The 22970-nt window shown below is 39.9% G+C and overlaps 2 protein-coding genes and 1 long non-coding RNA gene across 4 annotated transcripts; 1 reads left to right on the forward strand and 2 right to left on the reverse strand.

Annotated features, from left to right (window-relative positions):
- On the reverse strand, nt 1–17658 carry tnni3k (TNNI3 interacting kinase). Of its 2 annotated transcripts, none has more exons than XM_074635583.1 (25): nt 17307–17658; nt 15863–15971; nt 15607–15692; nt 15265–15362; nt 14713–14823; nt 14492–14590; nt 14261–14399; nt 14015–14159; nt 13811–13915; nt 13176–13267; nt 12922–13071; nt 12748–12831; nt 12617–12673; nt 11000–11092; nt 10854–10911; nt 10568–10762; nt 9634–9738; nt 9489–9541; nt 7038–7090; nt 5811–5943; nt 4862–4971; nt 3194–3253; nt 2940–3112; nt 1457–1536; nt 1–492 (listed from the first exon to the last, which is right to left on the reverse strand). In XM_074635583.1, the coding sequence occupies exons 1-25, from the start codon at nt 17344–17346 to the stop codon at nt 413–415; spliced, it is 2508 nt and encodes an 835-aa protein (XP_074491684.1). In that variant the 5' UTR covers nt 17347–17658; the 3' UTR covers nt 1–412. The 2 variants fall into 2 exon arrangements, with proteins under 2 accessions (XP_074491684.1, XP_074491683.1); XM_074635582.1 differs by having other exon boundaries at nt 2910–3112.
- Nucleotides 7849–14224, forward strand: LOC141767888 (uncharacterized). Its single transcript, XR_012593959.1, has 3 exons — nt 7849–7983; nt 8380–8506; nt 14039–14224. It is a non-coding gene; the product is annotated as an uncharacterized LOC141767888 (long non-coding RNA).
- Nucleotides 17659–18060: 402 nt separating the features above from the next.
- fpgt (fucose-1-phosphate guanylyltransferase) lies at nt 18061–22547 on the reverse strand. The gene is made up of 4 exons (XM_074635593.1): nt 22333–22547; nt 21720–21887; nt 21517–21609; nt 18061–20351 (listed from the first exon to the last, which is right to left on the reverse strand). Exons 1-4 carry the CDS (start codon nt 22403–22405, stop codon nt 18931–18933), a joined length of 1755 nt encoding a protein of 584 aa, XP_074491694.1. The 5' UTR covers nt 22406–22547; the 3' UTR covers nt 18061–18930.
- Between the last annotated feature and the right edge of the window lie 423 nt (nt 22548–22970).

Raw genomic sequence — 22970 nt, forward strand, 5'->3', positions numbered from 1 at the left:
AATAAAAACCGTGAGATGGATAGTGACTTTCTGCTTTTTTTTTTATTTTACTTTAATGTAGATGTGTGTACGTTGAATTTATGCACAAATTGACCGGGAACTTCAGATTTATGCAAACCATGTACACAAAAACAAATTATGCTTGTCACACATACAGTAAAAAAAAATGTTAACATAATGTATGTAACAAATAAACCTCATATAACACAAGACTAGAGATATTGGGAACTACGAATGTACTGTAAAGTCATAAACAACTCATCCAAATATAGTCCGCTACAACAAAATACAGTTAAGTTTGCAACTTGATTAGCAATATCTACTTCTACCATCTATTTATACAGTTGTACTTAAAATGAGCAGTCCAAACAGGCATGAATATCTGAATTAATAAGGTAATAATAATGGGGGTTTAGTTGCTGTCCTCAAAGCTGCCGTTGCTGCTGTAAGAAGAGCAGAATCTCATGGTGCTCATGGGATCAGACACGTACCCTGAAAAAGAGACAAATCAATGACAACTCAGTTTTATTTCTGAATAATAATATTGACAATAACAACCTTAATACTATCTAATATTACAATTTTAGGAGAAGGCTGGTTAAATTCTATATATATATTCTTATCTGGCTGCAACCTCCGGGTCTGAAAAGTGAAGCCAATGCTGAAGTGTCTTAAACTTGCATTCTGTCTAACAGCCAGCAGGGGGCGACTCCTCTGGTTGCAAACAGAGGTCTGATTGTATAGAAGTCTATGAGAAAATGACCCTACTTCTCACTTGATTTATTACCTCAGTAAACATTGTAAACATGAGTTTATGGTATCAATCGCTAGTTTCAAGTCTTCTTCAATACAACATGATGTTCATTTAGTAAATTATGGTCCCATTTAGAGTCAAATAGACCATAAAGCTGGGGATGCTTTAAGGCGTTTTAGAAATTATCTTTTTTTTTTTTTTATCTGTGTATTTGTGTCTGCATATTTGGGGTCACAGATAGGGAAGTCGAAAAATGTAATAAAATATAAGAATATAAAATAATAATATAAACCTGTATAATAATAATACTTATTATTATTATTTATTTTTTATTTTAATATATGTGTAAAAAATATATAAAAATAATATAAAAATGTATATAAATATAATATCTTTGTTGATATTGATCTTTAAGTGGGATTTGTTGACGATAAGGAAAATATAGAATAGAACCAGCCTTATCTTTTAAATCACTGTGTATTACCTAAAAGCCAAGCTCGTAGTTTGTTTTGTAAAAAGATAATAATTGTAGAAAGTACAATATATGAATTTGAAATTAAACAAAAATTGAATAGAGAATAAAATAAACAATAACATCAGGTAAAAAAAATAACTGGACAATATCAACATTGCACAGCAACAAGTATTCAAAACCACATTTGAAGATAATACTTGTACAATACATGTATTCTGCAAACAAACCATTTCGATCAATAGGAGAAAACTGCATGTTCCTCCTGAGTTCCTCCAGTGAAAGGCCTCCGGACGCACGACGCCGCTCACTGAAAAATAAAATCAGCCCTTACTCATTAATCCACTGCAAAACAATACTGGTCCAGAAATATATACAGCTTCATTTACATGGAGAGAGACAGATGAGATGGAGCCACATAAAAGCAGGAGAAATTCAATATGTAATGTTCGACCTAATACCAGGCTGCTCTCACTTTCTCTTCAGGAGTCCAGTATACAAAATTGATGACAGGTTTGACGGGGCGACCGCAAACGCACGTTCATGTTGCTCAGCATTTGATATTTGAACATTTTGTTTAATATATTCATGATCTGTGAAAGTTAAACTCCATGTAGATGAATTGACACTTATTTTGGGATGTAAACACCAAGAAACATCTTGTCTAACTTTTGATGGAGCACCAGGGATTTACTGACAAGTCATTGCCACACCACAATAACCCCCCTCACCCCCTCCCCTCCCTGTTTCTGGGTTCATAGTGACCGTTACCAGGCTCCGACAAACACAGAGTACAGAGGCGTCTAACAGAGGCCTTCCTCCTCGCTCAGAATGCCATGCATGTTTTATTGCATGTGCTTTCCTTTGTTTCCTGTTCAGTATCCGAGCAACTCCACTCCTCACTGTTGCAGTAAGTATCTTTACTGGTCTACATGTTACTGGCATTAACGATTGTTCAGAGGGAGTCGTTTCTATAAAGCCGGTCCAAATTAGAGCCCAGACACCATGTTTGTGGGTTTCCTTTTAGCAGAAATTTAAAGGACCAGAGAGTAACATTTCGGGGGATCTATTAGCAGAAACTACTATATTTTCATTAATGTATAATCAGCTGAAACTAAGAATCGTTGTGTTTTTATTTACCTTAGAATGAGCCCTTTATTTCTACATAGGGAGTCCGTCATGTTGCTCCGTCATGTTTCTACAGTAGCCCAAATGGACAAACCAAACACTGGCTCTAGAGAGAGTTTTTTTTTTACGTTACCTGAAGGCCACTGTATTTCTCTGGCTTGTGAAACCGTGGTACTGTCAGCCGCCGTCTGACTTTCGTCGCTCCTAAAGTAATGTTATTATGGCAAGGATGGCCTCTGAGCGAGGCTAACGGCGTTACCACGGTTTTGCACTCGGCGGTTCACGTTACGGCAGTCTTGGAAAGCGAGGAGTGAGCGGAAGGGTACTCAGTTGGTTGCAATTTGCAACCACACCACTAGATGCCGCCAAACTCTACACACTGTACCTTTAAACCAAAAACGTTTAATTGAACTTAATTGAACGCAAAGCAATGCGGCACCCTGACGTGAAGTGCCCTGAAGGGATTTATTTCACAACAATGACCCGCTAGCTGTACATTATCCCGCTTATTACACGGCTACTTACATAAGAAATTGTCGCCCTCTCCACCCTCACCTGTCTGTGGAGGTGCTTGTGTTCTCTAACCTCTCACTAGTCCAGAAGGCGTAGGCACGAGTGTTGAGAGCGTACTCCAGCTCGAAGCGGGAACGCAGGGCGGCCACGTGGCTCCGACCGGGTCCTCCTCGCGCCAGCAGACAGTCAGAGGAGGAGGAGGGAGACAGGGAGCCACTGCTGTTACTGGAGGCTGGAGACATCAGCTGCCACACAATCAACAACATACTGTATGTCATACACTGCAGTGTTAATAACATTTAGAATATGTGTCTGATATTATATACCTCAGCGTTGCACAAGCATTCCTCCAGGTTGGTAACCACTTCAGAGAAGTCGGGCCTGTCCTGAAAATGAAAAAAAACAAATTTATTTCTGCTCCAATGCTGAACAATGAAACACATCATGTATTTCCCACAACAGACAGACACACGTGTATTCTCATTTTAGTCCACCCACACATGAAGCAACGGTGAACTCTGCTTCAAAAGCATCCTTAGATCTCCTGCCTCACTGTAAAAGAACAAACACTGCCTCCCCGGCGCTGTTCAATTATACATCACATCCTCAGATATGGGCCAAGGTCTGTCTGTGCATGCTGCGTTAATACACGGGGCAAACGAAACACAAGAATACTAGGACAACACGGTACAAATTAATGACAAACTTTTAAAACATTTTACTTTTCCCCTACTGTTTTGTTCACATATTATTTGTCAGTAATCAAGTATTTACTGCTTTATAGAAAAAAAACTGCAATTTAAAGGTGCTAAATACGAGATTGGGAGTATTTCTATTGCCTCCGCACAGCTCTCAACATGGCGAAAGCTGAGTCGGCAGCTCGTAGCTAACGGTGCTTACAGTGAAAACAAAGGCAACACTCCTGACATAGCCAAGGTTAACCTGGTGGGAAGGGGAAGGACGGCGCTATGCTTACGCAAAGGCGCCATCGGTCGGGACGGCGTTATCAGCTGTAACCGTCGTACTAGAGCAATGCGCAGCGGCAGCCATGAGCTAACCAGTAGGGCACACTCACATTCACTAAAAGCACGTGCGGCCGACCCGGATATGTCAACAAAGGACGGAGAAACTCTGAATACATAATACACACAGAGGGAGAGAGACTTCATTCTCTGCACAGGTAGACATTACTCCTCTATATCTTTACATAGCAAATAGCTGTTTGCTGCTTTATTAATGCTCTGCATATCGTATAGAGCACCGTTAACGGTCTAGAAAGTTATTATTATCATGTATGTGGTGATTTTCATAAGCCTAATTAAGAACATTTTGCAATTAAGATTATGTTGGTGTCACACATTCGAGAGCAGTGACAAATACATGTTCCTGTAAACACAGAACAGCGTGTTCCACTTTTCAACCCCATAGCAGCTGATGTACCGTACAGACGAGGCACCATGAGAGATGCGTGCACATGAAACTTTGTGACGTCCCTATTAAGGATCACACTCTTGTTAATCTTGACAAAGTTGTTCTGGGACAAGGCGACCACAGAGGGAGAAGTGCACCAACATGCTCGGCCGTGTCATAATGTGTCTTAATGAGGCCGAGAACAAAAACATGCCCGGCTAATAATGAGCATCGCAGCACTGAGGGAGGATCATCCAGGCTGTTGTGTGTGCTCCTAAATGTGAACAGCCGTGCAATAATGTATCGTCTGGGGACGCTGCACACGTTTGCAGACTGAGCAGCTGACTCAGCATCAGTTGCCTCTCTGAGCCTCAGTGTGTCTAAAGAGCTAATGACATGAAAGGATGTTGGTGATATTATTTTAGCAATCCCTGGTTGAGTAGACGCAGGACAATTCAGCATATAGTGGATATTAACTACATGGTAGGCCTATAAATTGTACTGTAAATTAACTGAGAACAATTATTCAAGTGACTATAAAATCAGAGCTCAGATGAAATTAGAGGTGAAGTTGTGTCATTTACCTCTGGGCATGCGTTCCAGCCTCTCATCAGAAGAGCAGAGATGAGTTTGGGGATTGAATAGCCGACCGGAGGGCGGATGTGATGGTAGGCCATGTCTGCTGCTGCAGCAGCTGTGGACCGAAGAACTTTAGTTTTAATTTATTATTAAGTTATTATTATTTATCTTAATTTTATTTTAAAATGATCTAAGTTTGTCTGACAGCCTTTTTGTTCTGTGTTTGTGTATATTTTATTTTTCTTGTATTAGTACATATGGGTTTTTAATACATTTTGTCATTTGTCAAAATTTGTGTAGTCATGCTACCTCTCTGGACAGAGAGGTCAGCGTTGTTCCACCACTTTTGTGCAGACTGAAATGTCTACGTTAAATATCTCATACTTTTTCTTTTTACTTTAAGTACATACTGCAGCTGCCCTTACAAAGTATGTACTGTTGCATGCAGTATGCATACAATTGGGACATACTACTTCGTCATAACATTGCGCCTTTACTTTTGACCCTCTTGCTCATATATCCAGAGGATTGTGGGTCAGAATAGCCAGAATAGCATGCTGTCATGCATACTGCAAAATGCGACCAGATGTAGTAGGACATCCTGGTATTTTTGGCATACCGCATTTGACATACTATGGATTGGGACATACTACATATTTCTCTGGCATACTAAATAGTATGGTAGTATTGGAACACACAGATTGATCGCCAGAGATTTTGTAGAGACATCTGTGGTTGACAGACGACGTATCGTGATGACTTTGGTCACCCCCTGACTTTTCCTTGCAAGTGCCACCATGATGTTGACATCTGTGGTTTTGAGGTGGTGTTGGGTGGATCCTCTGAAACGCCACTAAAATTCGAGGCTAATGAAATTTAAGCATCTGGTGCTAATTGTATTATGCATCCCTGTGCTTTTCCTGCTGTGACATGTCAAAAGGTGTCAGAGGTTACCAGGTTTCAAGTGAGCGAAGGGAATTTCTCCAGTGAGCAGCTCCCACAGACAGAGGGCGTAGCTGAACATGTCTGCCTTCACAGAGTAGCGAGTACACTGGGTGAACACCTCAGGAGCCATCCAACGCAGGTTCTGGACAAACACACACAGAGACACATGGATGGATTATGAGACATTGGGCCCCTGGGCACAGACATGTCGTCTCTTTGTAATCATTTTGTGTCTCTTTTTTGTTGTTTTGTGATTCTTTGTAGTAATTTTGTATCTCTTTGTAGTCAATTTGTATCTCTGTGGTTGTTTTGTCTCTCTTTGTGGTTGTTTTGGTGTCTCTTTGTAGTCATTTTGTATCTCTTTGTAGTCATTTTGTATCTCTGTGGTTGTTTTGGTGTCTCTTTGTAGTCATTTTGTGTCTCTTTTTCGTTGTTTTGTGTCTCTTTGCAGTCATCTTGTATCTCTTTGTAGTCATTTTGTGTCTCTTTGTGGTTCTTTTGTGTCTCTTTGTAGTCATTTTGTGTCTATTTGTGGTTGTTTTGCCTCTTTTCATAGTTGTTGAGTCTCTCTGTGTCTCTCTTTGCATCTCCTTATAGTTTTTTTTAGTCTCTTTACAGTCTTTTTCTGTCTTTTTGTAGACGTTTTATGCTTCTTTGTGGTCATTTTGAGTCTCTTCCTGGTCGGTACGTGTCTCTTTGAGTAACATTTTTCAGGTGAAGGCCAGCTCTCAATGTAAGTGATCTCTATTGCCTTGGAGAGACTTTTTGGTTTTTTAGGCCATCACTCACACACACACACACACGCACACACACACTCACACACTCACACACACACACTCACACAAAATGAGGCCCAATTACTGACATAAACACTGCGTCCCAGCAAGGGCAAGTAGTTCCTCACAACAGGCAGTTCCCAAGAGATGTAACACACTTAACACCAAACTGCAGGCCAAGCACTCTGGGTAGTGATGAGTCAGCACATCCAGACTAAATCTGCATGAAGGCAGTTTTTTTTTTTCTTTAGCTGGTGGGTAATTGATGGCAGGTGCCAGCAGCTCAAGCTCAGGCTTGATCTCCTGCAAAATAACAGCATAACACAAAGTGCCTCATTCTTCCACGGATGCTGCAGATGGTGTGAACGTTTCTGGCTAAAGAACGAGGAAAAACTCACTCCAAAAGGTTTTGTGTGTGTGTGTGTCATCAAATAAATCAAAAAGAGGAAAAGGCACTGACCCCCGGCTGCTTGGTCATGTTGTCCTCACCCACAGATTGTAGGAATCTAGATTCTGTAGAGGAAGAGAAGGACATGCAATGAAACAAACAATGTCCTACTGTATATCCACCGGCAGGTAAGTTTAGCTGTACTTTTATCTAGACCAGTGTTTCCCAAACTGCTTTTTTTTCCTGCGGACCCACTTTTAAAAAAATGGCAACGCAATTCACATTTATCTATAAATCATGAGAAGAGCGAATTTGTGCTTAAATTAACTTCTTGCCTCAAATGATTCTGAAAACATTTGAGGCAAGAAATAGGCATTAACGTAACATAATATTGATTTATATTTGATCAGTGCTGCCTAGTTTGACCTTTTGGTCGGAGTTCGCGAGTGATTGACAGCCGGCTCTCATAGACGGCAGATGGATAGCAGACCTCAGATCAGCTCTTACTGCTTGTTTTCCTCCGGTAAGTGAAATCTTGCAGATGCCGTTAGGAGCACCAGAGGACACAGAGGCACATGATTTTTTTTCAGGTTACCCGTTTCATGCACTACTGTCACGATATAGCGACCGTTTTATAAATATAACTTTTTTTAATCATATTTGCTCCGATCTCGCCTACTTCAGCTTTAAGCTGAGCCAGAAGAGACGAAGAAGAGAAACCAACAGAAACATGGCTGCCAGACTAAAACAAAAAGGTTAAAATATAAATGAATAAAGTTATAAACAATTGAACTATTGCCATATGTTTTAACTTAATGCTTTTATTTATGTTATTCGACACTACAGTTGTTATAACTTGGTCAAATCTTTTGTTTCACATATTCCCATCCCTGATTCAAATTAACCGGAAGTTGTGCAGTGCAGTTGAACATGGCGGAAGGAAGTAGAGAGTTCATGCGAGGCGCCATTTAGAGCTAGACGTTGTAGCTCCATGTAACAACATTCAGCTTCACAGAAGGTGAGAAACAGTAGGAAATAAGTCAAAACGTTATTGAAGTCGAGCAGTTAAAGTTACTATCTATCTATCTATCTATCTCATTAAATATACTCAAATATTGGCTAAGCTGAAACAGTTTAATTCTATTTTCATGTCTGATATTTGTACTGTGTCAGTATATGCTGAGCATATTTTGTTAAAAGAAAATAATTCTAATATCTTTTGAGAATTTGCACTAGAGAGAGTAAGAAACCATGTTCAATATTTTATGCATTTGCATTCAGTCAGCACTAACTTTGATGTTGTTAGGATCTATGTTGTACGACATAAGAGAAACATTTATGAAATGTGAAGGAACACAGAACAGAGACTATAATCCTAAATGCAGCTTCCCTTCACAAATGTTTGTAAATGCAGGTCAGGTCTTTTAATGAATAAGAAGATCCAACGACTCCAGTAGATGACGAGCCTCCCGGCTTGATCCTCAGGAACCCGCCGGCTATTCATCGCCACTGAAACAGCTGGATGAGCTATCTGCCTTTAGGTATGATCGTGCCAGTCCCCTTAACATGCATTATACTTAAGAGAGTGCACTCTGACTTATCAAACCTCCATCTGATCTGAACTCAAACAAAGTTGACTTTGACCAGTTTTCCCTATGATCATCAGACACTGACTTTGAAGTTACTTGAAACTGTGGTGAAATCCCACATAAGGACAAATACTGTACTTAAAGTGTTATAATGGTGATAACAAATCCAAGCTTCTTTAAAAGACAATTTTCTTTGGTTTGAATGGCTCAGGTTTTTTTTCATATCCATGTTAATGTTGCACTTGTTTTGCTACTCATAGGCAAACTAAAGTAGCAGTTAACTGAATTCACTTGTGTTGTCGTGTTTATGGTTATTGCACTCAAACCGTAGCTCCTTCCGAACCTAGATTCAGGTGTACTTACTAAGGACTGGGTTACATAAGTATGTTTTCTTTAGTGTATAATCACCTGTGAATAAGAATCGTTGTGTTTTTGTTACCTTGGAATGAGCCATTTATATTTACATAGGGAGCGGGTCCTCTTCATGGAGCCATGTTTCTACAGTAGCCCAGAACGGACAAACCAAACACTGGCTCTAGAGAGTCCCATGTGTGTTTACATGCTTTTGCGTCGCCACCGTAGTTGTCCTACACGCTTGGTACATGGAAGAAGTTTCAGTTGTTCACAATCTGCAACCTCAACGCTAGATGCTGCCAAATCCTACACACTGCACCTTTTAAAGCAAATAAACTGGCTCAGTAATGTCAATTATACAATAATCTCTATTGAAAAAACATTAGCCACCATAAGCTACTGATCATACCAGACCAAGTGAGGCTGTAGCAGCAAAACTCCTGAGTGGATTAAAGTGAGTGGGGGTGAGGTTTATTGCTCATAACAACATCTCTCTCTTATAAATGTAAAAGTTATTTATTCTTTCCAAAAATGGTTAATGCAGCTTTAATTTTCTTGTACACCGTAAAAGGTCTCTTACCTCCGAAATCAGCCACCACCGCGTGTCCGTCCTCATACAGCAGAATATTGTGGCTGGAAGGATCACATGTATTATTAGTAATGATAACAGTTATCTCAGGCTGCCAATACCACCACACCACATATGCTACTACTGTGACACCCACCTGTTGAGGTCCCTGTGGATGATGGGCTGGGTGAGGTTGTGCAGGTACTCCATGCCCTTGGCCACGTCGATGGCAATGATGAGCTTGGACTGCAGGTCGATAAGCCTGTCCATTGACACATCATTAAAACAGCAGCCACTTAGTGCCGGATCAATGGTCCCTGCCAATCACACACAGCACTTTACACCGATCAATAGGACGGTCTATAAAGACAGCACCTGGCCACACAGTTAGCGGAACACTTCATCTGGATCAATGATGATCCCGGCCGAGGGGGAGCCTCCAAGGAGGATAATGAGACCTAAAACAGTGTGTGCAAACATGTCCTTGTAAGACACTGAGTAACTCCTTAAGGTAGTTTGAGCTCTTTTTAGGTCTCAACATCAGGATTTAGTCACTGTCAAAGTGTGTGAGGAATCAAACGGACCTGATGTAATCACACCTGACCGCATGGGCCTTACCAGAACTTCTACTTGGGTTTTTAAGCTTCCTTTGCTGGATTTAGCAGAAGTTTATGAGAAACACCTTTATGGTGGAATGCATTGAAATACAAGGGCCCTGCAATTAATAATAACATAGTGAAAATGTTCATCAGTTTTTGACATCTGTGGTAGTTTGTTGTGGTGTATTGGGCTGCATTATACTGCAATGTGTCCATCAACATGGTCTCAACATGGCTATCACCATGTTGAGAGCCGTTGAGAGGCAATAGAAATGGTCCCAATCCCGTTTTTAGCACCTTTAATCATGCAAATAGTTAAATACTGCTGCTCTTTCTGTGGTTGTCAGTGTGTAAAATAGTTAGAAGTGGAAACATGAGAGGAAAGTTCTTAAGTTTAGTAGCTTACTGTATGTGTGTCAGTGGGCACTACAGCAGGTGAGGCCTATTACAGACAGTATAACATACTGTGATGTACAATGTACACTTCCTCACCTCTTCTGCTCGTGTAGCAGAGAGAACAGAGAGCCTCCAGAGACGTACTGGGTTACGATGGCAAACTGGCTGGGGTCGTCCAGACACGCCCCCATAAACTGGATGATGCAGGGGTGGTTGAGGCGACAGAGGATGGAGACCTCTCTGCAGAACATGTCCACGTCTGACTTAGAGCAGTACGTGTTGGCTCGATAGCTGCAAACAACAGTGGATATTGAAGAACTCATCAGTTTTCCCTTCACCAAAGACGGGATGCAAAATGTCATCTTTAGAAGTGGAGAAGTACCGTTTTATGGCAACAACTTTGTTTCTGCATTTGCCTTTGTAGACTCTTCCAAAGGAGCCTGAGTGTGAAACAGATTTGATGCTCAGTAATATTATCTGATTATCTGAAGCACATTGATTGGAAAGAAAACGTATGAACGGAGTTACCTGATCCAATAATTTCATTAAACTCAAGCTCAGACAGCTGAAGATGGAAATGAGACGGGATGCTGGCCCTGAGCAGGAGAACTTCTGCCTTCTCTGAAAACAGAGAGCAACATTTTGAGAAAACGTTATCTCATCAATTGAGAGTTTTACTGGAGTTTAATGCATCATTACCCCACAATGAAAGATAACTTTATTTTCTTATAAAATGGTGTAGTAAAGATCAAATAATACTCAGATATTGGTCAGAGTATAATGTGTAAATCTAGGGTAGAGATATGGACAAAATATATGTATGCCAAGGAACAATGTTTAAAGCAGTTAGTAGTTGCGTCATAATGCAGATTCTTCATCTGAAGGAGCTACAGATATAATTTTTTCCTGCCAAGAGAAGATGGGAAAAGAAGTGTTTTATTGTTATGGAGCCATCAGGGTCTTCAATGTAAATGGCAGTGGGCAACTTGTACTCTCTCCAATAGCCAGCAGGGGGCGACTCCTCTGGTTGCAACAAGAAGTCTGATTGTATAGAAGTCTATGAGAAAATGAGCCTAGTTCTCACTTGATTTATTACCTCAGTAAACATTGTAAACATGAGTTTATGGTCTCAATCGCTAGTTTCAAGTCTTCAATACAGCATGATTTTCATTTAGTAAATTATGGTCCCATTTAGAGTCAAATAGACCATAAAGCAGGGTATGCTTTAGGGCGTGGCTACCTTGTGATTGACAGGTCGCTACCGGGCGTTGTCCTTTCGTCTTACAGCTTTAACCCTTTCACAATGTGTTTTCAGTTCATGAAAGTTAATTCTAAGTTTTCTGGTCGCCTAAAAATGTCTCATTCGGTGTTCGGTTATACTTAGCTCCACAATCTTGTTTCACTTCTGGTTGCAAATAACCAAGATGGCGACAGCCAAAATGCCTAACTTGAGGCTTCAAAATGGCAGTCCACTAAACTAATAGTTGACGTCACAGTTACTAAGTCCGCTTCTTATATACAGTCTTTGGTAAATAGAAGCAAGACGTGTGCATCACATTTGAATAACTACAGCTATAGTGAAAATACTGTAACTTGCTCCACAGAGGATTCTCCTTCAATGCCTTAAGTAACTGTTATAGCGCCCTCTTTAGGCAAGTTGGCATAAGTATTTTTTCATGTTCAACCCTTAATGTTTAGAGGTTTTAAACATGGTTTTCATCCAATTCAGATCAATAGCTTCTAATAGGTCTGCGACTAACAATCATTTTTTAATTTCGATTAATCTGTTGATTATTTTCTCAATTAATGGATTAGTTGTTTGGGCTAAAAAATGTCAGAAAATGGTGAAAAATGTCAAAGATGATATCCTCACATGTCTTGTTTTGTCCACAACTCAAAGATTATCGATTATCAGAATAGTTGGCAATTAATTTAATAGTTGACAACTAATCGTTTCTAAGATATTAATTATGAATATCACACAGAGAGAGACTGATCTGTAGTTTTAGTAGTAAGGACATCAGCCAGGTGTTATCACCAGCAGCTAAGCCCCCTCCCTTGGCAACAGACGCTGTGTGCTGTCATGTCAGCTGACAGTGATGTGAAATGTGGGAAAACCTGCTGTGCTTCACTCCACCTCACTACCTTTAGTCATGCTTTTGATCTTCCCCAGAGGAGACGGCACAGAAACGTAGGACCCATCTGGAACAGAGATGACATGTTCAGACAGAGTAATGGAAGGACTTGTGTCATTTTTAGTCCAGATAATAACTCACCCCCTCCCGGCTGGGAGTACTCATTGCAGGGGGAGTCATCTGCACGTTTGTAGTGTTTCAGTAAGGTGACAATCGCGTCATGACCTGAGGTTTAAAAAAAAAAAAAAAACACAAGATCAGTAATATTGGTTGTCATTCGATCTTTCCTGACAGCTCGTCATCGTACATACAGACCTTTTTCATAAGCCCACATCAAGCACGTCTGCTCGTCCTTCTCCCCACTGGACCTGCTGGGGTCGCAGGCAACCAGGTTCATATCCGCCCCGTTGTCCAACAAGAACTGCACCAGAGGGATGTGGCCGTGAAAACAGGCACTGTGTAGCGCTGAATAGAGTAGTCGGGGACATTTATTACACAATTATGATTTAAAACACAACTGGTCCAATCTAATTGCACACGTGTTTAGAGGAGTTTTATAGGAGAGTCACCTGTGTGTCCATCTCTGCCCTGATTGTTGATCAAAGCATTCTGGCTCAACAAGAACTTGACCATCTCCAGGTCTTTACCATAGGTGCATGCACTGCGACACAAGACATGGAGTGATTAGCAACATGAGCAACATGAATCACAGGTTAAAAGTGCTAAATTCGATATCCAGAGCATTAATATAGCATCAAAAAACAATTTGCTATGTAATGATATAGTGGAGCAATGTCTGCCTGAGCGCTCTCCCTCTGTGTGTGTTGTACTCTGAGCTTCTCCATGCTTTGTTGACATAGCCGGGCCGCCGCTCTATACTGCTCTCATACGACGGTTGCAACTGATAACGCCGTACCGACCGACGGTGTTGTCGTGGAAGCGTAGCCCCCACCCTCCGGTTCCGCCTCAGATAAACACTTTTATCTCTGTCAGCACTTTTGCAGTTGTTTGCACTGTCAGCGGCACTGTTAGCTGCGAGTCCCCGGGTCCCCGTCGCCATGTTGAGAGCCAATGAAAGGCAATAGAAATGCTCCCAATCCCGTATTTAGCACCTTCAAAGAATAAATGAAATTGTGCCAAATAACATGCAAGTCAGTGTTTCTGTTTTGCAGACTATAAATAATTACAGCTTGTGAAACAATACCTGTGAAGTGCCGTCTCACTGAATATGTTCTCCTTTGACAGACTGTCTGTGCCAGAAAGCTGTATAATCTCCTTTGCGGTCTCAAATTTTCCATTATAGCAGGCCCTGATGAGACACAACAGTCAATACAGCACTTCATCTCCACTTCTTCATGTCGTCAACCAAAAAATGTATAGAAGGATGCTGACACTGCAAATCATTTACAAGTGTAATGGTGTGTCCCCGTAGATGTTGACAGAGTGAGGCTGCACATCAAAATTGCCCTGCAGGAGGAAACGCACAATCTCCTGGTGACCAAAGCGGGCGCAGAAGTGGAGAGGAACGTGATCTTCGTTGTCCTGGGCATTTACTGGAAAGAAGAACAGAAAAGTGAAGGTGAATTAAACAATAATTCCCACACTGACTCAAGAAAATCTTAAAGGAAACCACTCTTGGAGGCTCAGGTGTCACCGTTAGCTTTGCTCCCTTCCCCCATCAGCAGCTTGATGATGCAGAGGAAACCTTTGGCTGCAGCTAGATGCAGAGGTCGGTCACCTACCTCACCATTCGAATTCACATCTGCCCCAAACTTTAGCAGCAGCTTAGCCACCTGAAAGACAGAGATGAGAGGAAATTCAGATGAGAGAAGTGTTTTATTTCTCTGAGTTAAGAATGCAGAGATGATTGATATGAGCCTTTTACCTGCTCATGGCCGTTATAAGAAGCAATATGCAGTGGGGTGAAAAACACAGCATCCTGAACATTCACATTAGCTCCATGCTGCAGGAGTATATCTGCTGCCTGGTGGGGGGAGGAGGGGGGAATGGCACATTATCATGTGTATTATAAAAGCAATGAAAAGTCCAGAGCTGTTTATAATTTTCCTCACGATAATTGAAGACAAAAAAAGCCCAGCTCCTCACCTCATGGTGCCCAGCCAGCGTGGCGACATGCAGGGCAGTGAGGGCTCCGTAGCCCACCTGCTGCACGTCTGACCCTCCGTGGAGAAGTGCAGTCAGCAGCTCACCATCATCCTGTGGTGCAGGGGATGTACAGTACATATATAAAGTCATTAAAATCAGATGCACCTTTACTGCAACATTAAAGTGATGCACACATTAATACATCAATAATAATAATAATCCAATAATATATATTATTCTGAAGTGGGCCACTGCATAATTACTACTTTTACTTTTTGGTACTTTGAGTATATTTTGATGATAATGTTTTTGGAGTTTGAATGCAGGACTTTTACTTGTAACAGAGTATTTCTACACTGTTGTACTGCTACTTTTACTTAAAAGTAAAAAGATCTGAGTACTTCGTCCACCACTGGTGCTTGCACTCCACCATGTGGTAGGAAGGATCTTCACCACATAACAACACAAGCTGGACAAAGACATAGATTGTACCTAGAAACATATAATGAAAATATTTAAATTGTGTATTTATTGCTCTTTAATTGTCGTCACCTTGTAAGCAGCCAGGTGAAGCGCAGTGAATCCGTTCCTGGATAGTCTGGAAGGACGCAGGCCTTTGAGCATCAGGGTGCGGATATGGGTCTTGTTACCTGGTCACCAATACGTAAATATTTCACTCAACAAAACTGCATGTTTATTGTGAATGACACTAAAGATCACATTTATTTCTCCGCTTTAACTGCTTATATTTCATCTTTATGTACAGTTAATTTCAAATCTGCTGTGATCAACACCAGAGAGGTCATCTTCAGACAATAAAGTCAGTCAGTTCATAGTAATCCTTCCTCCCACTGCCACATTTTGTCAAGGAGTTATTAATAGACTCACACATACCTCCACATACGCAGCAGAGATGCAGCAGCGACAGCCCCTTCTCTGTTCGGTAGCTCACGTTCACCTTCTGAAACGCTTCATCAGAGCTGAGCCACAAAAAAATCAACATCACCTGCTTGTGAGAAATGACACCCAACTGACACAGAAAAGTAATCCGACCGAGGATAATACAGACATAAAAAGTAATACTTGATAAATTAAATGGAGTTTATTCAGTGACTGAGTTACAGTTTTAAAAGCAAAATGTTTTTGTCACCTGAAAGCAAGTTGGAGATTCGCAATCTCACTCTCTTTGAGCTGGAGGTCATCTTCCAACTTCTCTATGATCACAGAGTACGACTCGCCCACCTTCTTCTTCCACTCATCTTCACAGCCCCATCGTCACGGTTACACATAATAACAATCAGAGGTGAAGGAAGTATTCAGATCCTTTACTCAAGTTAAAGTACTAATACCACATTGTAAAAATACTGTTAAAAGTAAAAGTCATACATTCTGTATTCATTATTCCGAGATTACTCTGCAAAAAAAATGGCCCATGTGAGTGTTCTACTATTCTATATATTATATCATATAATATCATTACTCATGCATTAATTTAAAAGCAAGATTTGACTGCTATAGTTGGTTAAGGTGGAGCAAATTTTTTAACTTTTTTGTATAGGACTGCATTAATAATTGTTTTCGTTATGGATTAATATGATGATTATTTCTCGATTAATAGATTGAGTATTTGGTTCGTAAAAATTCTGAAAATAGTGAGAAGTGCCGTCACATCACCCAGAGCCCTGATAATGCTTTGTTTTGTCCAACCAATAATCCAAACCGTAAAATTATTTAAAATAAATTAAAATTATATTTTTTTTATTTTATTATCTGTTATTATTATTATTTTTTTATTTTATTATTTATTTTATATTTTTTATTTGGTATTTTTAAATTTATTTTATTATTAATTAATTTAATTATAATTTTTTTTTTTTTAAATAATTCAAAAGAAAAGCAGCAAATTTTCACATTTGAGAAGCTGGAACCATGAAATGTGTTTGCATGAAAAATCACTTAATTATCAAAATAGTTGCAAATTAGTTTTTTTCAATTGATTAATGGACTAATAAATTCAGCTGTACTTGTATACACTGTTGAGTAGTTTAATTTATGACATGAATACATCATATTTTATGAGCTCTTCATATGTTTTTTTTATGCAAAATCTTTATTTGTAAAGTAACAAGTAACTAAAGCTATCAAATAATTGTAGTGAAGTAAAATATTTCCCTCTGAAATGTAGCAGAGTAGAAGTATAAAGTAGCATGAAAAGAAAAGACTCAAGTAAAGTACAAGTACCTCAAATTTGTATTTAAGTACAGTACTTGAGTAACATTCCACCACTGATAACAATTTAATAATGTAATTTCCATCGCTTTATTATTGCCCAGATGCAGAAATACTCATACCTCCAAAATATACTTAAAACAACTGTATTTGAGCTCTACTAGTATACTGTATATCATTTAACAGTTTTAAAAAGGCTTGTGCGACATTGTTGTCACAGTGTTTGTGATAAAGAGTGATGGCAGCCAGCAGTAACACCCCTCCAGGCGTTCCTTCTTCAATTCAAACCTGGTTCTCGGTCCTGTGGACACATCTGAAATTAATGATATCCTCCTCACACAATCAGAGACACACCGAGCCATTACCTGTGCACGTCTGAGATGGTCTTGATTTGTAATTTCCCATTGATAAGGTCTCTCTTCTCTCTTGTATTGTGTGCTGTATACTTTGGTAAAGCAGTAATACAATCTCTCACTCTGCCACAATTGCACAGGTCCAGATAAAGGGGGGATCATGGCTGTGGGCTAAAAATAAACACCTTTGAGTGGAAAGCCTAACAACTACGACAACTGATCTGCCTCCAAATGACAGCAGGAGTGTTTCAGTGTGACTGTACTGTATGTGTGTTTGTACAGTATACATTTCTATATATATTATATATGTATATTTAATATATATTTGTAATTTTTCACAGCAGACATGTTGACGTGTCATAGCAGGAAAAGATCAGCATCAGAAATACTTTATTAATCCCCAGGGGGAAATTGGGACGTTACAGTTGCTCTTATAAGGAAATATAATACAAATAAAAATAAAGGAGTATGTAAAATGTAAATAATGTACATAATGCTACAATATATTGCAAAATATATAGAGCAATATAAATAAATAATAAAAATAAGACATGATAATTATGTACAAATATGACTTCAAACCAGCATTACTGCAATGTGGCAATTAATAATGTTATTATTTACCCCACGGAAATATAAGGAAATATGAGTTGAAAGTGCCCTTTGTCTCACAGCTATAAGACAATGGACACGTCTGTGTAGATCAGTGCTGCTAAAAGACACAAGAAAGAAACATTTTCAATTAGAAAAACTTAAAAAACTCAAAAAATGTAAGAATAAACTTTATTAAATGTTATACCACAATAAATCAGATGACAAAATCCATATCAGATCTTCATACTGCCGACAAAAGCTCATTTGAATGATCATACAATATACAAATGATTTATAACTCAATCTATGTTATCACGTACTTAAAGAGGACCTATTATGCTTATTTTCAGGTGCATATTTGTGTTTTGGGTTTCTACTAGAACATGTTTACATGCTTCAATGTACAAAACACACCGTACTTTTCTCATACCGGTGGCCCACTCTGTTGTGATTGGTCAACCAAACTAGACTCTTTGGACTCCGCTCCAGCTCTGGTCTAACTAGCTTTGTTTGAGGGCGTGCCAAACAAGCCATTATGCAAATGTGTTACTTGGTGACATCACAACATTACGGAAGAAAAAGGCGGGACTTCAAGCAAGGCGTTTCAGGCAGTTCAGGAGCAGTGTTTCTGTGGAGGAGAGTAACTCCTTTTGGCATGGACTTTGAGCTTTGCAAGTTTGCAGACCTTTTACATGCACAAAAACTATATAACAAAATGCAAAATAGGTCCTCTTTAAACTGACTGACACATAAGTAAGGGATAATGTACAGCGAGCCGGTCATTGTTGTGAAATAAACCCTGATGCGAAGCGGATCGACCTGAAGGTTTTTTTTTCACAACAACGACCCGCTAGCTGTACTTTATCCTGCTTATTACACGGCTATTACTTAAGAAATCCCTACTTTGACACAAAAATGGTCCGCCAGAGTCCAACATCAGACCTGCGTCCATAGCAACGGTCTGCTATAAAAAAAAAACAGACCGTAGAACACCATGATTGACCAATCAGATTGGAGTATTCAACAAAACTGTGTAATAATCTCAATTAATAGCTTCATTTGTTGTGTTTCTCTGTACGATGTCTTCATATAGTCCCTTCCTGAACTTCAGCATCTCCTCCAGGTTCTTACACTGTAAGGCCTCTTGCATTGACATCAGCTTTGTGTCTTTGGGTAAGGTGTATGTAGAGCCAGTCAGGGCGGCCTGCAGCATCTCCAGAGACAGCGAGAACGAGTTTAGCTGATCGGAGCAAACAGGAAACAAACAAGCGTTCCACAAACTACAGCTGGATGAATCACCGGAGAACATCAGGACTTCATTTTTCAGCCCCCAGTGGGACAGACACTCTGCCAGGCTGAAACCAAACAGCTTCAGCTCCTCCATGTGTGCAGGGGACTCCACGCTGCGCTTCAGGTTGTCATTAATCCCAAAGACGACGGTAACAAACCTGATTTGGTGCTTGTAGTTCACACACAGTGAATGCATGAAGACGCCATCAGGCACCGAGAGGCCTGCACTGACCCAGCAGCTGCTGACGATGGAGCCCCCACCGACGGAGGCTCCTGCTCCCAGTCTGGAGTACTCCACCACTGATCCAGCTCCCACAGAGCAACTGGGATCGAGGACGCTGTACATAACGCAGCGTCCTGAGGAGGCGTTTCCATTCATAAATACGCTGAAGGCAGATGACAGGAGGCCCAGCTCACTCCTCAGCGCCACGTCCTCGGTGAGGTGAAAGAGGTACTCTGAAGTGGTTCCAATGTGATAAAACTTGGAGTTGTTCAGGAGGATGACATTCAGGGGAGTCCCTTTCAGAAGATGGAAGATCTTTTGGCGGATTTCCACCAGACTGCTCTCCTCTTTGGTGACATTCGCAGTGTTGCTGGTGTAATCTATAGTCGCTCTGGGGCCCAGTGCTTGGAGAAAGTCCCCGTATGCATCTACCTCACAGTCCAGAGGACCCAACTCCTTCAGCAGATTCAGAAGAGACTTTGCAGTATCGAAGTCGACATAATAGGTGCTGTCTGTGTAGACAAACTCAGTGTCAGAGAGAGAAAAACAACCACTTTGCCTTTTACAAACAGCTCCACTGTCTCGCATCTGGTCGATGCTCGGCTTGTGCAGAAAACGCAGGCATGAAGTGTTCTCCATTTCAGAGTTAGAGGACTTTTCATTTGAATCCAACACAAACACTCCGTGGGTCGTCCCAATGGACAGCGGGGAGGGGTGAGCTAAAGCTGTAAAGCCACGTTTGTCAAACCGAACACTCTCATGCTCCGCAGTACTGTAGAGCTCTATGTCGTCAGCACACGTCACCAGTACGCCAGGCTTCATCTGAGACGGGAAATCTACATACAAAGCCAGTTTGAGTTCCAGCATCTGGTATAGAGGGTCACCCAGCGGCACGGCGGTAAAGATCTTCCCCAGGGCGCTGGCGCTGGGCAGACGCTGACTCAGCCCTCCTGGAAGGATGAGATGTGGGAAAACGTCACACGCAGTATGTGCATTATCTAAAATGTCTGCGCATTTGCAATCAACCCCCTAAACTTTAGAAAAACATGGCGATGGAAAAATAATGAGTTAACTTTTATTGTCTTAATGAAAAGTCAGATTTAGACACTTTCTTTTAAAGCCTTAAAGAATAATTTGGAAGATGTCACACATTTCAACTACTCACATGTTTTGGTATCATCATGTGTTAAAGCAAGTATGTTCACTGTATTTATTTACAGAATATGGCACATTTATTATTGAAAGAATGTATTTCTGTCTTTTTCAATTTTTTGTGATTTTAAAGTTAATTAAAGGTCCCATATCGTGCTCATTTTCAGGTTCATACTTGTATTTTGTGTTTCTACTAGAACATGTTTACATGCTGCAATGTTAAAAAAAAACTTTATTTTCCTCATACTGTCTGCCTGAATATACCTGTATTTACCCTCTGTCTGAAACGCTCCGTTTTAGTGCATTTCAACGGAATTGCGTTGCTAGGAAACAGTTTGGGTCCATGTTTACTTCCTGTCAGCTTATGTTATTCACATACACTGCAACAGGAAATAAACTGGGACACATTTAGAATTTTTACATTCAAAACTGTGTAATGGTCTAAATATTGTAGATTTGTGACATCACAAATAGACAGAAATCCTGACGGCTTGTTTCAAACGCACAATTTCTAAAAACGAGTTGTGTGTATTTCACCATATATTGAGCGGTTCAATACTTTCACAGTATTTATAGAGCACTCAAACCTGCTTTATAATATAAAAGATATGAAAATCTTACTTTTTACAATATGGGACCTTTAAGGTATAGCTGCTTATTCTATTAGAATGGTGATATTCTGTATATATGTATATATATACAGTATGTGTGTGTGTAATGTCTTTGTTTTTGAACAGAGAACAATTGGACTATGTAAAATTTTACTATTTTCTGACATTTTGTGGACCAAACCATCAATAGATTATTCAATAATTAGTATTTGGCAGATTAATAGTGAATAGTGAAAACAGTTGCAACCCTCCTAGCATGCTTTGGAGGAAAAGCAGTGAAACAAATATTTTATTTTTACTTTATTTAAATGTACTTAAACAGCAACAACAAAAAAACACTGAATTGTCAAACCTGCATGTATGAGGATGACTCTCAGCCTGCTCAGAGCCTCCCCATAGATGTCATTGAGCTGCTGCAGAGCAAACAGAGTGGAGCCCCCATTCCCTGGAAAACACAAGCTCATATTAGTAATAATAATAATAATAATAATAATGTGGTGCTTTGTTGATGCCCATCAGCAACAACAGTGAAATGAAACAGTGTGACTCACTCACCTATTTTAGACCCAGGCGGATCAGAGAAGACCTGGTAGTGGACTCCGAGGGGAAGCTCTTTCCTCTCCACTTTGTCTCTGATCTGCAGCTCATAAGCTTCTCTCTGGCTCTCATCCACAGCTGTCACCACCACCACATCCCAAAACTCACCGGGCTGCACCTCCAGAGCTGCAGACACAGAAACAGCACACCCACCCACTTCACATTAGAATAAATAATAACAATGCAGGCATGGTTTCTTTTTTTTTTTTTTTCAATATTATATTTATTGTTTTTTTCTATCATTTTGAAACAACAGAACAAACATTCACAAACGTCCCCAATAATAACATTCTCGATACAAAGAAACTTAATAAACCTAATATTAATATAAAATAATCCAGTGTAGATACAGAAAAAACATATTTACAAAAAAATAGATATGTAAGTAAAAAGAATATACACAAGTAAAATAAATAAAATTGAAAACAATAAATTCAAATCAAATCTATTTATATATACATATATATAATGTATACATATATACACACACGCAGTATATACACATACACAGGCATGTTTTCTAAGCTGAACACAGGAGGAGGAGGAAATGATATAAACTCATTAAACTCACCTCTCAGAGAGTTAAATCTTCTGAGTTTCTCTCTTGTTGCAGTTTGTAACTTTATCATACACTCCTGACTCATACTGTCGATTGAATATGGTCACTAGTTGTGTATCCAGTATTAATAAACGTGTAGTAGTCTGTGGTAGTCTGTAGCAAAGCTTTCTGTCTCTCTCTTCCGGGTCACGTGGTTAGTTGTTTACACTGTAGGCGGGCGTTGAGTGGAGGACGTGGTGGCGGAGGGCTGAACTGGAGGGATATAGGATTGATAGATGTGATTTTAGAAAGATTATGGCCAATAATTCAGTTAATATTTTAGCATTTTTATAGGAAACATATAGGCGATAGGGAATATTATATCAATTTGATTAAAGTGCCCCAAATCATTACAACAGTGCACTATACTCATTTTTAACAGTCTCTTCTGCACTATATTCAATTGTTTTTAATAGTCGTGTATCACAGCTGTTACCCTGCACTATATTCAGTTTTAATAGTTTTCTTCATCTCCTTGTATTTTTATATCTGGTATATTTTTTTGTACTTTGTACTTTGCACTACTAACTTTTTTTACTGCCCTTTTACTAACATGTTTTGCACTATGGAACTGTGATGCTGGAAACTTGAATTTCCCTCGGGATCAATAA

This window comes from Sebastes fasciatus, chromosome 5 (genome assembly GCF_043250625.1).
Source record: "Sebastes fasciatus isolate fSebFas1 chromosome 5, fSebFas1.pri, whole genome shotgun sequence".
Taxonomy (NCBI): Eukaryota; Metazoa; Chordata; class Actinopteri; order Perciformes; family Sebastidae; genus Sebastes; species Sebastes fasciatus.